At 42.2% G+C, this 12,132-nt stretch overlaps 1 protein-coding gene across 3 annotated transcripts in view; it reads right to left on the bottom strand.

The window, feature by feature from the left end:
• The window catches only part of ASAH2 (N-acylsphingosine amidohydrolase 2), a 73,380-nt gene extending 62,359 nt beyond the window's left edge, over positions 1–11,021 (bottom strand). Inside the window, exons 1-4 of one of the 3 annotated variants that reach the window (XM_024563426.4) lie at positions 10,618–11,021; positions 7,403–7,534; positions 4,329–4,552; positions 2,354–2,503 (exon numbers count right to left, since the gene is read on the bottom strand). In XM_024563426.4, coding sequence (XP_024419194.2) covers positions 2,354–2,503; positions 4,329–4,552; positions 7,403–7,529 — 501 coding nt within the window. In that variant the 5' untranslated portion in view covers positions 7,530–7,534; positions 10,618–11,021. Of the gene's footprint in view, positions 1–2,353; positions 2,504–4,328; positions 4,553–7,402; positions 7,535–7,670; positions 7,797–10,617 lie in introns of those variants that run through there. The other 2 variants (XM_045197796.2, XM_053923372.1) reach the window with 2 other exon arrangements.
• Between the last annotated feature and the right edge of the window lie 1,111 nt (positions 11,022–12,132).

Raw genomic sequence — 12,132 nt, 5'->3', positions numbered from 1 at the left:
TCTCCCTTCCCATGTTAACCATTTAAAATTCTGCCCATTCAAGTGTCACTTTCACTTTAATATTTTCCCCTAATTTTTATTTCCTGAATCTCTGTGTGGTGGTTTTAAAATACTGTATATCCACAAATTCTTTGATACTCCTGCCTTCAAGAGGTGAAACTTAAGTTTACAACCCCCGAGTGTGAAATAGACTCAGTGACTTGCTTCCAATGAATCAGACAGGGTGACAGTGATGGTGTGCACCTCTGAGCCTGGGTTGTGAAAGGCGCTGTGGCTCCTTCACTGCTCTTTCGCTTGAATTAGCTACTCACTCTGTGGAAAGCCAGCTGCTCTCTCAGGAGGACAGAACAGGGGGGGATGAGGCCTTCTCCCAACAGCCGCTTGGATGAATCTTCTTGAAAGTGAAACTTCCAGCCTCAGTCAAGCCTTCAGATGTTTGTGCTCCTTGCCAACATCTTGCTTTCAAGATGCCCTAGGCAAGAGCCCCCTAGCTAGGCCACTCCTGAATTCCTGGTCCACAGAATGTGTCGGATAGTGAATGTCAGCTGTTTGAAGCCACTATGCTTTGGCGCTATTTGTTACTCAGTAATAGATCACTAACACACCACTATACTTTACTCCAGTGAATCCATTATTTGTGTATTTCTGTTACAGACCTTTCTTCTATTCCCCAACGGGGGAGTGAGCTCATAAGTGTCATGGATTATGACTCACTTAGCTGTATGTCTCCCAAATGACTAGCAAAGTGCCATGCAAAAAGCAGGCTATCAATGCATTTTCCTTTCAACATAATAGAATAATGTCACTTTTAAAAATGTAGGCTCTGGGCCCTGGCCAATGTGGTTCAGTTGGTTGGAGCATCGTCCCAGAACCAAAAGGTTGCAGGTTTGACTCTCAGTCAAGGTACATACCTGGGTTGTGGGTTCAATCCCCTCTCTGGGTGTGTACTAGAGGCAACCAATTGATGCTTCTCTTTCACACTCATGTGTGTCTTTCTTCCTTCCTCTCTCTCAAAAAGCAATGAAAAAATGTCCCCGGGTGAGGTTTTAAAAAGTTAAATAAGAATGTATGCTCTGGGATCAGGCATATATGTTAAGAACCAAGCTTTACCATTTTCAGCTGTGTGAATTTGAGAAAGTTAATTACTATCTTTAAGACTCTCTTTCCTTATCCATAAAATCGGGATAACAATAGACCCACATCAGTTTCATTGTAAGTGTGTGGGGGGTGGGAATACTTAATCCCCTCTCCCCATGTTTCCATAAATGGAAGAGGTTTCCATTCTACTCCCCAAGAGGGAGTGACATTGGAGAAATGCTTTTAGGCCCTCCTGCCCCGGTCTCACTAGATCCTTCATGCAGTGGAAGGACGAGTGTTTAATAGGTGAGGCTGATAGAACATGACACCAAATAACAGATATTTCTTGGTCACTGTTCTGGGTACTCCAGTCCCGCCTCACCTCTTTCTCACTCATGAATATGCAAGCAGACATTAAAACAGTGCATTCACTTTCTGTGACCTGATCTGAGGCAGAAAATGCAACTTGGTCAGGGCCTAGAAACTGGCTTAGAGAGACAGCCCTGGAAACCCATGTCCACCACTCTATCTCTCCCTCCCTTTCTCTCTCTGTCTCTCTGTCTCTCTGTCTATCTACCTATCTGTCTAACAAGTCTCAGGTAGCCCATGACAGCCCTTCCATGCACCTTTCTGCAAAGCTCAACTTTCCTCACAGGTAAGTAATAAAATCTAAATTTGAGGGAAATCATAGAAGAGCCTACAATATTCCCCAATCCAGTTTAAAGATTAAGAGAGCTGACTTATTCTCTTTAAATTTTATTATGGAACTTCTCAAACACACACAAAGATAATCCGAACAGTATGATGAAACCCCCAGGTCTGCCTATCACCCAGCTTCAGCAGTTTATGGCCAACCTCATTTCAGCGTTGTATTTGTAATTCTCCTCCGGTTACTTATATCTATTGTCAGTTTCTGAAAACTCGAGGGAAGAGTTACTGATTAATTGACACTCTCAGATTTCTACAAGGAAGATAAAATGAGAGAATGTATGTGAAGGTCCCCTGGAACATAATAAGCTTTCAAGAAAAACATTAGCATTAATAATGATGATGTACCTTCAGTGGAGCTGAAAGCACATTTTGACGAGGATGATTTGGGATGGAAAAATGTGGATCATTCTTCTTACCCACCGTCTGCTGGACTGGCAACAGCTTACAATGTTGTGGGTAGTAGGAACTTACTGGATGAAAAACTAGGAAGGATTAGCTACTCTCACAATTGCCCAGAGATTTTTCTTTAAAATCATGTCATTTCTTTCTCACATTAATCGCTTACCTCCAGCCTTATTCGTTGGGACACCATGCCTATGTCCACGCTGACAAACACCATTCGGTTTGACCCGTCGGGTTCCGCCATGACGAAAGCACGGCTGTACAACCTGGTGAGCAGGCCCTGTGCGTTCTGGCCACTTTTGCCATAGCCCATCTGCAGAGGGAGAGAGAATCAGAGCCACTCTGCCTCACACAGCCCCCCGCCCTCCACCGCTACCAGAAAGCAGGCTCACCCACCATGGAGGAAGGACAAAGAAAAACAATCCACATGACACTGAAAGCTCTGAGTGAGAAAATGTGTGTGTGTTCAAGAATAAAGGCAACATCATAAAAGAGGATTTACTCTTCTGTGTAGAAAAATATAAAGGCAAAGTAGTGGTAAGTTGACAGAGCTATTCACTGCCCTATGGGCAAAGAAGGAGCTGGCATGGCTCAGAATTTTGTTAACTGCACGGGAGACCTTTCAGGGCTTCTCTGGTGTTTGAAACCAAACCTTTTCTCTTGCCTGCCTAAGGTGCTACCCGAGGAAGTAGCTGCCCTCCCACCATACGCATTGCCCAGGAACATTCTGAAGTTGAAGGCTCCCTGCCTTTGGTCACTTTGGTTGTTGATGTGTGTGTGTGTGTGTGTGTGTGTGTGTGTGTGTTTTGGTTCGTGATTTTAATTTTGTTTTATTTTTGTTTTTGTTTTTTACCTGAAGAAAATGGTTTCTTTAGGATTAAGTACTCTTTACTAAGGGTACCTAACCCTGCCTTTTCCCATGTTATCCCTCCCTAAGCCAAGTCAGGTCAAATACACCTATCCTAGCCCCTTCTATCACCGCATCATAAAACCCATCCTTAAAGTATCCCCAGGCCTTCAGAATGCTCCCTCTACTGCTTGCTTTACCCTCGTGTGAGTGTTCATTTAGGATTACATTCCAGAGTCAGTTTTTAGAGCAGACAGCAAGGAATAGAGGTGGCCCTTGAACAACACAGGTTTAAATGGTGCAAGTCCACTTATGCATGAGTTTTTTCAATAAATACAGTCAGCCCTTCAGATCCACGGGTTCACATGCATGGACTCAACCAACTACAGATCAAAATCAGTATTTTTACATTCCCAACCATGGGTCAAAAATACTGATTTTGATCTACAGTCCGTTGAATCTGTCGATGCAAAGGGCCAATTGTAGTTAAGTTTTGGGGGAGTTAAATGTTACACATGAATGTTTGACTGCATGTGGGTTGGCACCCTAACCCCCACATTGTTCAAGCGTCAGTTGTAATTCCTTGACTCTAAAGATCATTTGGTAGGAAGGAGACAATCCCATCAGACAATCTCCTGCTCTGATTTCCTGGGGAAGCACTGATACAAATGATATTACCACCATTGTAGTCAAGGAGATGCATGCTAGCAGCCAACAGGACACACCTAACACACTGAAGGGTTTTATTTGACATCCACGGTGTTGGCCCAAGCTAGGTTTCCAGTTTCAACTAACTAGAGTTGCCTGCATTTTCCAGTTGAGAGATTTAACGTCTTCAGTCTAGAGATTTTCTGGCTTCTCTTGAAAAAACTGTCAGATACAGCAACCCTGAGTCCACATTCTTACGTACCAACAATCAGCTAGAGCCGTACACTTTCTAGTTGCACTATAATCCCCACAACTTCCTACTGTCCTCAAACCGAGGACCACTAGATACTTATCATCTGCTGCTGGCCTGCCTCAGTCATTTACAGTACCGGCCCATCCTCTGTAGTAGTTGAGTTTCCCAGCCCTGCCAATTCATAAAAAATGGCCAACTGTCTTTACAAGGGAGCTGTAGTTAAATAAATGACCCCCTCTTCCTTATAGGACAATGTTCATAATGTTACATATCAGTGAAATTAATAGAAAAGCAAGAAGATGATGCTATAATAATCAGGAGTAAATATAGGATTCAAAATGATAAAAATTATTATTTCACAGTCTCTTTGAGGAGCCCTTGATTACCTACCATAATGATATCTGCTACTTGTCCTGTACAGTCAGCTCGCCCAACACCAATATGGTAGCCACTGAAGTTCTGAAATAGAGGAGGCTCTGGGGTAGTAGTCACTGGGGGCCCCTGGGTGGCTGTCGGGTTTTGTGTGAGTGTTGAGCCTTGAGAGACTGTGGAGTCCTGGGTAGCCAGTGTGTTTGGGGTGGCCTGAGGGCTCTCAGTGGCTGGAAAACCTGAGTCTATAAAAAACAGAATAAGATATTTGAGAAACAACCATTCAGCTTACTTATTTGTCAGCATCAATTAGAACACTTAGGTTCAGGTTGCTAAGGAAAAGTCTTTGTATATTCTCTTAGGTGTAAGGCACATGGTAGAAAACATCTCAGGAATTTGTTTTATATCACTCCTAAGGATGATCTTTTTCAACCAAGTAATCAAGACACCCATCAAATGTCCTTCAGCTTCGCCTCACAAGCCATTTCTTGTCAAACTCCTCATCCTTCTTCACTCACCGTGTACTTCTGCACCAACCAAACAAATCAGGTGCCAGGTTTGTGGCACACAACCTACTACACCCAGCCTCTGGGGATTCGTTTCTACCATTCCCTCCACCCAGAGCCCTTAGTCTTTTGCTGCTCCACCAACCAATCTCCATTACCCCCGTCAGAGCTGGATGTTCCACATCCAGCTCAACTCATTTCCTAGATGCCACCCCAGCTGTCTCTACCCTGCTTTGATCTTCCTCAACCTTCTCAAGAGTTTCATTCTTTTTCTTAAAGACTTATTCTGAATGCAGCCTAGATCATTGTACACTTGTTGACATAGTTCTACCTTATATGTATATATACACTATATTCTTTATATGTATGTGTATACATATATAAATATGTATGTATACATATATACATATATATACATATATAATATATATATATATATATGACATATGCACACAAATATCAGGGAGGCAGAATGGTATAGAGACTAAGTGGGCAGGTGCCAGAAACAAACAGCCAGTTTTAAAACTGATTTTACAGCCCTGGCTGGTGTGGCTCAGTGGATTGAGTGCTATCCTGTGAACCAAAGGGTCATTGGTTCAATTCCCAGTCAGGGCACATGCCTGGGTTGTGGGCCAGGTCCCCAGTCGGGGGCACATGAGAGGCAACCACACATTGAAAAATAAATAAAAAATAAAAATAAAATAAAACTGACTTTACCAATTACTAGCTGAACAAGTTACTTAGCCTATTTCACCCCAATTTTCTCATCTATAAAATAGAGATAATAATAATATGCTACTTTTAGGGTTGTTTTGAACAATAAACATGTTAATACATATTAAAAATGTAGAGCAATGTAGGCTGCCTTACAGCTCTGGTTTTATTCATGTATTTAGACATCTTACATATCCATCTTACTTGCTTTCTTGTTTTCAACCCAGGCAACAGCCAGAGGTGGCCAAGGCGACAGATGTCAGTGTCTCAGGGCATTAGTGGTCAGGAAGTACTGAGGCAAGAGATTAACAGCTAATTTATTATGGGATCCTAGAATTTTAGAGCTCAAAAAATATTTAGAGATCACTTCATCCAACCTCTTCAGTTTTATATGTGAGAATACTAAGCCCCAGAGAGGGGCTTAACCAAGATTTCACGGAGACCATATGATTAATCAGGTGCCCAAACCAGATCTTCCAGCTCAGAATCTGATGCGATTTCAACCACATTCCAGATGGAGTTAGAAAATGTGTCTTCTCCTCCCTAAGCCCACATTCTCTACAAGACATCAAGTATTGCAAGAAAGGAAGCAGGAACCTTTGCTATTGTTTTATTGATACCGATGTAGGAATGTGGTGCCAACCAAGGCAAAACTTACAGAGCCAAGGGCAAGATCTTTGTGATCTCAAAGTTCAGCTTCCGTGTCTGTAAAATGGTACTAAGACTAGCACCTACCTTCATATGAGCTTTTGCTAAAAAGTAACCCTTCAATAAACAGCAACTTCTACTGTGACAATAGTTACTGTAATTATTGATAACCAACCTGAACCTCATTTTAAGAACTAAAACTAGATAAGCCCTACAGAGCCTTTCATTTCTAGCAGTCCGAGACCCTGCTCTGCCCACTGCCAGCACAGAGGATATCTGGTCCTGTGTGTTTGCAGGGAATTTGAGGCACAGGACATGGTAGAGAATACACTGGAAAAGAAAGAAAGCCACAGGAGAGAAAACTGAGGTGCAAACATGCCATCTTCTCCATTTGGCCTGAGTCCAGCCCTCCTTTTACTGTGGCCGAAGCTCGCGCTCCCCACTGTTTCTCTACTCGTTTAACAGGTATAATATAACCTAACACTGAAGTAGGGGCTTTATCAAAGACCCGTGGCCCATTATCGCCTGTAAATATAGCCTAGTTTTCAAAAACTAAATTCATTTTTAACACTAAAAAAAAATACCAAAAGATGTCTAAACACCCCAATGTCTAGCTTCTCTTGAAAACTCAGGAGAACTGAGTTCATGTTTATCATAACAACAAACAGCTGGCACTCAGGGGGCATCTATGGACCCTCTTCACCCAAATCACAGCTGCCCCCATTCTGGTCCACCTCCCCGCTTGACTTTGTTTGCAGAGCTTGATTGGCCCTCCCAAGGATTTGAATTTAAGACCCCTTTCTTTAAGGCTTTTTAAAGACTAATTGATACTCAATGGATCTTTCATTCACCTTTTGCCCCCAGGAGAAGTTGATAACAAAAAGAGGCAAAGGGAAAGAGAAGAGGATCACAGCAAAAGCTCACATCACGGGGCCTTGAAGAATTCTGATCTGTGCTTAGATCAGGGGAAAAGTAGAAGACAAATAACTGCATACCAGATGCTGTCAACTGTGGGGACAAAGGTAAACGTGATAAAAACTGCTATCCACGCAGAAAGAGCAATGTAATGTAAAGGTTAGGTGGCTATGCCAGGTATCATAAGTACATATTGAACTGTCCTGTCATCAGCATTATCAGCAGACACTACTTCTTGCCTCAGTGTCCCCAGTAATCAAGGAATTTGCTGCAGGCTGAGACACAGCATCCAAGAGAGCCCATCACACTTGCCTTTGTGATTTTCAATGGTCCCACTGGTGATAAACAAGAGGGTGAGAAGGGCCACTGTGATTGCAGTCATCATTACAAGGAGGAAAATCAGGAACGTCTCTAATACGGAGAAGGTACGTTTGGCCATTTTTCCTAAGAAAAAGCAGAGATAGAAGAGACAGCAAAAGACAGAATCAAAAATTAAAATGCATTTGCTTCAAGCTGCCCAGGGTATCTTAGCTGTTTCGTATGAATAGGCTATACCAGGCAAGTACAAGAGCACACTCACCACTAGTTACATATCCGAAGCCCATTGCAGACAAGACCAATCAATTACAGAACTCTTTGATAAGTTCAGATGGGGTTTCCAAATCCTTACCAGCACAGTGCTCATCCTGGCATCCACCACTCAACATTTGGCATTGGCAACTAAGTGAAAATCTATTTGCATCCCTTGGTTACATCATTACTGCTTTCATTTATGGTGATGATGTTATTTATAGGTCTATACATAGGTCTAGGTTGGAGCACTTCTGTCAATGGTGATGACTGATCCACCCACACTATTTGTACTTGTGAGAAGCCTTGCTAAGGTGACGGCTTTACTCTGTCATTAAAGATAAGTAAAATTATCTTGTCCACATGAAGATGAAATCCATGCCTTTAGCATTTAAACTCCATGTTCTAACTGTAGAGACTACTTGATAAGAAAATGGCATAAAAAGGGGGGAGGGTTGGCATCTCTGTCTCAAGACAGGTGTTAATAAAATTTCCCTCTTCGGTGATAAGAAGGATCTCACACATTTTGCAAACCCTGTAGCAAAGGATGAGATAAAAATTAAAATGCCTGTGTGCTCTATAAAAGCAGAAAATGTACTTGCAAATATTTAGGATGTTTTAGGAGGAGAATTCGTCATTACTCAGAGGGAGTATAGAAGCAAAGAAGTCATAATATAACAGGAGAAACTATATTGTGGTAGTTAAATATTGGGTTCTGAAGCCTGACTCCAGAATTTAAATCTCATTTCTGCCACTTACTGCAACGGAACTTGGGAAATCTCAATGAGCCTCAATTTCTCCACCCATAAATAGGAACGTGATGATGATAATTTTAGTACCTATCTCATAGAGTTCATATACAAATAAGAGGAGATAATACAATAATAATTTGTTCCATGAAATGTAATATGTTGAAAATGTTGATATTCATCATTGGGCTCCAAAATGGCGAAGACTGTGCTCTTCACGGTCCTTGAAGGGAGTTCATGTGAGACTACTATTAAAGGATTATTGGAATCACAGGCGGAGACTTGAGAGCCCACTTTATTAACCCCTGCTTTAGGAGGCCTGAGCAATGAGATGGGATTGGAGTCCCAAGACTTGCCCCCGCCCCAATGGTATTATGTGGTTAAGATGTTGCTACCCCCAAGAGTTGTGAATTGGCAACAAACAGTTGTGTTTAGTATTGCCCAGACCTTTATTTTTGTTCGTTTCAGTTTGACTTAGTTGACGAGATAAAAGATAAATCTTATACTTTCTTTATAAAGTACACATTTACAAATCTGAAACTTCAAATTTTCTTTCAAAATACTTCATAAAATATGGCAACACTGAGCCAGCATTCCCATGTGCCAAGAGTTTCAAAACTTAGCAGGTGCTGTTCCCTTCTCCAGTCTGCCATAGTTCCTACCCAGGGGGCCTTGTCCATCTAACTCAATGCCTGGTCTTTGTAGTCATTTTATTTTGCAACTCCTAGACTAGAAGTAAAAAATCAGTCTATCAGCAAATACTTCTGAGGTAGGGCTGAACTGGGAACAGACAACGAAACTGGGACACCTTTCCAAATTTCCTGGTTATTGGTAGGCTTTCCCCATCCATATAGCACGGCCACCATCCCCTTCAACACCAGCAGCAGCAACAACTTCAAATTTAGGTTCTGTACTTAAAATTTAGATATAAATTAGTTCTGTATCTTGGTCCCAAGTTTCACTGACAGCTCCCGGAAGTCAGGAAGCACATTTAAGATATGCCTTTGAAACTTTGATGATCCGAGAGATTTACTAGTCATTAGCTATTGTTTCAGTAGCAAACGTCAAACCCAGTATACCTAGTTCATGCTCTAAGCTTTGGTTTCTATACGCCTTTCTACTGGATGAGACACCTTCTGTACCAAAAAAGCAATTAAAAATGGATGACTGCCCTGGCTGGGTGGCTCAGTTGGTTGGAGCATTGTCCTGTACACCAAAAGTTCAATACACCTGAACTTTTCAATACACCTGGTTACAAGTTCAGTTCCTGGTCAGTGTACATGCCTGGGTTGCAAGTTCAATCATCATGTCAGGACAAGTATGGGGGGCAACCAAGCAAAATTTCTGTCTCACATTGATGTTTCTCTCTCCCTCTCTCTCTCTCTCTCTCTCTCTCTCTCTCTCTCTCTCTCTCCACTGCCCTCCTTTCCTCCCTCCCTCCCTTCCCCTCTCTCTAAAATCAATGAAAACATATCCTCGGTGTCAGTCATCAATTAAAAAAAATATCAGTGACTGACAGCTGGATGTCCCAAGCCCAGATCACCTACAGTCAGATCGTATATGTAACTGTGGCCGTGTGGTAGGGGTCTGTGTAACAAACAGACACGATATAAAATCATGCTTTTTTAACATTTTTTAAATTTCCCTCTGTTGACTGACTACCACTACCAGCCTTTCGCACAAGTCGACAGTAGCACCTGATTTAACAGGAGAGTTTCCACCTCTTGCTTAGAGCTCAGTGATGCGCCTCAGGTGTTTCACCACTCTTACTTTGTTGCTAGAGTTATTGCCAACACATGACAATTTTTTGAACCTATTATCACTATTTATTTCTCATTAATGATTAAAATCTGAATTCAAACTGTAAAGCAAATGCCTGTTTAGAAGGCACGTGAACCTTCCAGAGCTGAACCAATAATCACATTTTAAAGGGTTATACATTTCCTGATGGTTCCCAGTGAATCTAGCAGAATCCTGAAAGGTCAATGATGAGCCCCTACTGCAACAACGGCAAGCCACTTGTCACATCTTTCTCGTGCTGAGGTCCCTATTTCTCAAGACCGTGAAAGTAAAAAGTAATAATTTGGCAAAGTGGGTTTCTAAAGCTAAGAAAATGGTATGAAGATTTAGGGTTTCATCAAGATCTCTGAGGCAAGGGATTACTCAAGATCCACCCCTCCCTCTCCAAGAAAACATGGGCATTCTTACCTGATTCCACCACTCAGTAGAATTTTTGCATTCCGGAAAGCATATGATGGTCCAGAATCGTGTTTCCTTTCCCTTGCACGTTGCTCAGCGAGGACGTCTCAGCACTTTCTGACACGCACGAAGGAAAGAGTTTTCACAGTGATGTTCAAGAGCGTTAGAGCTCTCATTATCATGTGGTACAAGGATAAGATTAAAGTGTATTGATAATAAAAGGCTTATATGCAAACTCTCCCCTGGGCTGGCCTGACACTAGGTGGAAGTTGCAGAAGGCCTTACGGGACTGAAGGTCAGTTCTAGGCGGTGTCTACAAGCTGGATCACAAAAAAACAAAACAAAACAAAACAAAAAACTACCTGCTTTAGTCACTACTGGTCACTCAAACACATAATAGACAGGACAGTGAGAACCTAGGAAAATGTCTGGGCAAGTGGAAGAAGGAACTGAAACAAGAAAAGGAAACAAAGCCAAACAGTTTGAGCAACTTATAGCCAGCTGGTGAATCACAAGACCTTATCTCCCCTAACCAAGGACACTGGAGAGCAAATAGTTTATACCTCTCCACCCCAACCAAAGAATACATAGCTTAAATCTCCCTGGTCTGGAAAAGAAGAGCAGAGACCCAATTAACGCCATTTGTGCTAGCTAAACCCAAGGACAGATTAAGTCAGAGGAATAACAAAAACCCCATTAAAAGTCAGACAGAACCAAGGTAAAAGTAAAATAGTATAACAGACCAAAAAATATTCCCAAGCTCACTCCCCACCCATATGCTCATTTTGACACATCAACATGTTAAAAATGCCTCTGGAAAGCTAATGAATATTCTGCTGAGACCCTCCCCTAAAATTCTCACCCACAGAAAGAAGATAAAAAGTCCTCAGGACAAAGATTCAGGGTGGGCTGGCTCTAGAGCTTGCCCATGCCCTTTCTAGGCACACACATTCTTCTTATTTCCTCCTCACCTCTAAGGGTCCCCAGAGACTTGCAGCCAGGGGAGCAGCAGGCAGTGGGCAGTAGCGGCTCCTCCTGGGCTTACCCCCTGATCCTGTCTCCAAGGCCCCTTTTTTCTGACTTCCCAGTGAGCAAACAGCAGCGCCACTCTGGCTCACTCCTTTCCTATAACATTCTAGAGAGCACCACCTAGTCTTTCTCCTGTTACTCCTTCTACCCTAAGTCCTTCCTTTGTTTCAATGTCTTTTTTTTTTTTAATCTGAATAGAAGTCTTTTATTTTTTTCACACGTATGCCATGAATTCATAGGGAACAGGTTCCAACAGCTCAGGCTCCATTCCATTAGTTCTCACAAAGTGTGTTTCTCTGGGTAGAGCAGGCTGACGCTTCAGTTGAACCCAGGTACTTTCTCTTTGGCTTCCTTCTTTTTCTGATCATTTTCCTCCACACGTTTCAGGAAGCTATCTCGACTCAGAGTGCTTAATATGCTCAATTCGTACATTAATTCTCTTGGCCCTTAACGTATTTGTTTACAACAATGTCCACCACATACTGGGTGATTTTG

The sequence above is a fragment of the Desmodus rotundus genome, chromosome 4, assembly GCF_022682495.2.
Source record: "Desmodus rotundus isolate HL8 chromosome 4, HLdesRot8A.1, whole genome shotgun sequence".
Classification (NCBI taxonomy): domain Eukaryota; kingdom Metazoa; phylum Chordata; class Mammalia; order Chiroptera; family Phyllostomidae; genus Desmodus; species Desmodus rotundus.
Note: the sequence above shows the minus strand (reverse complement) of the source record. Positions and strands in the feature narration are given on the sequence as shown.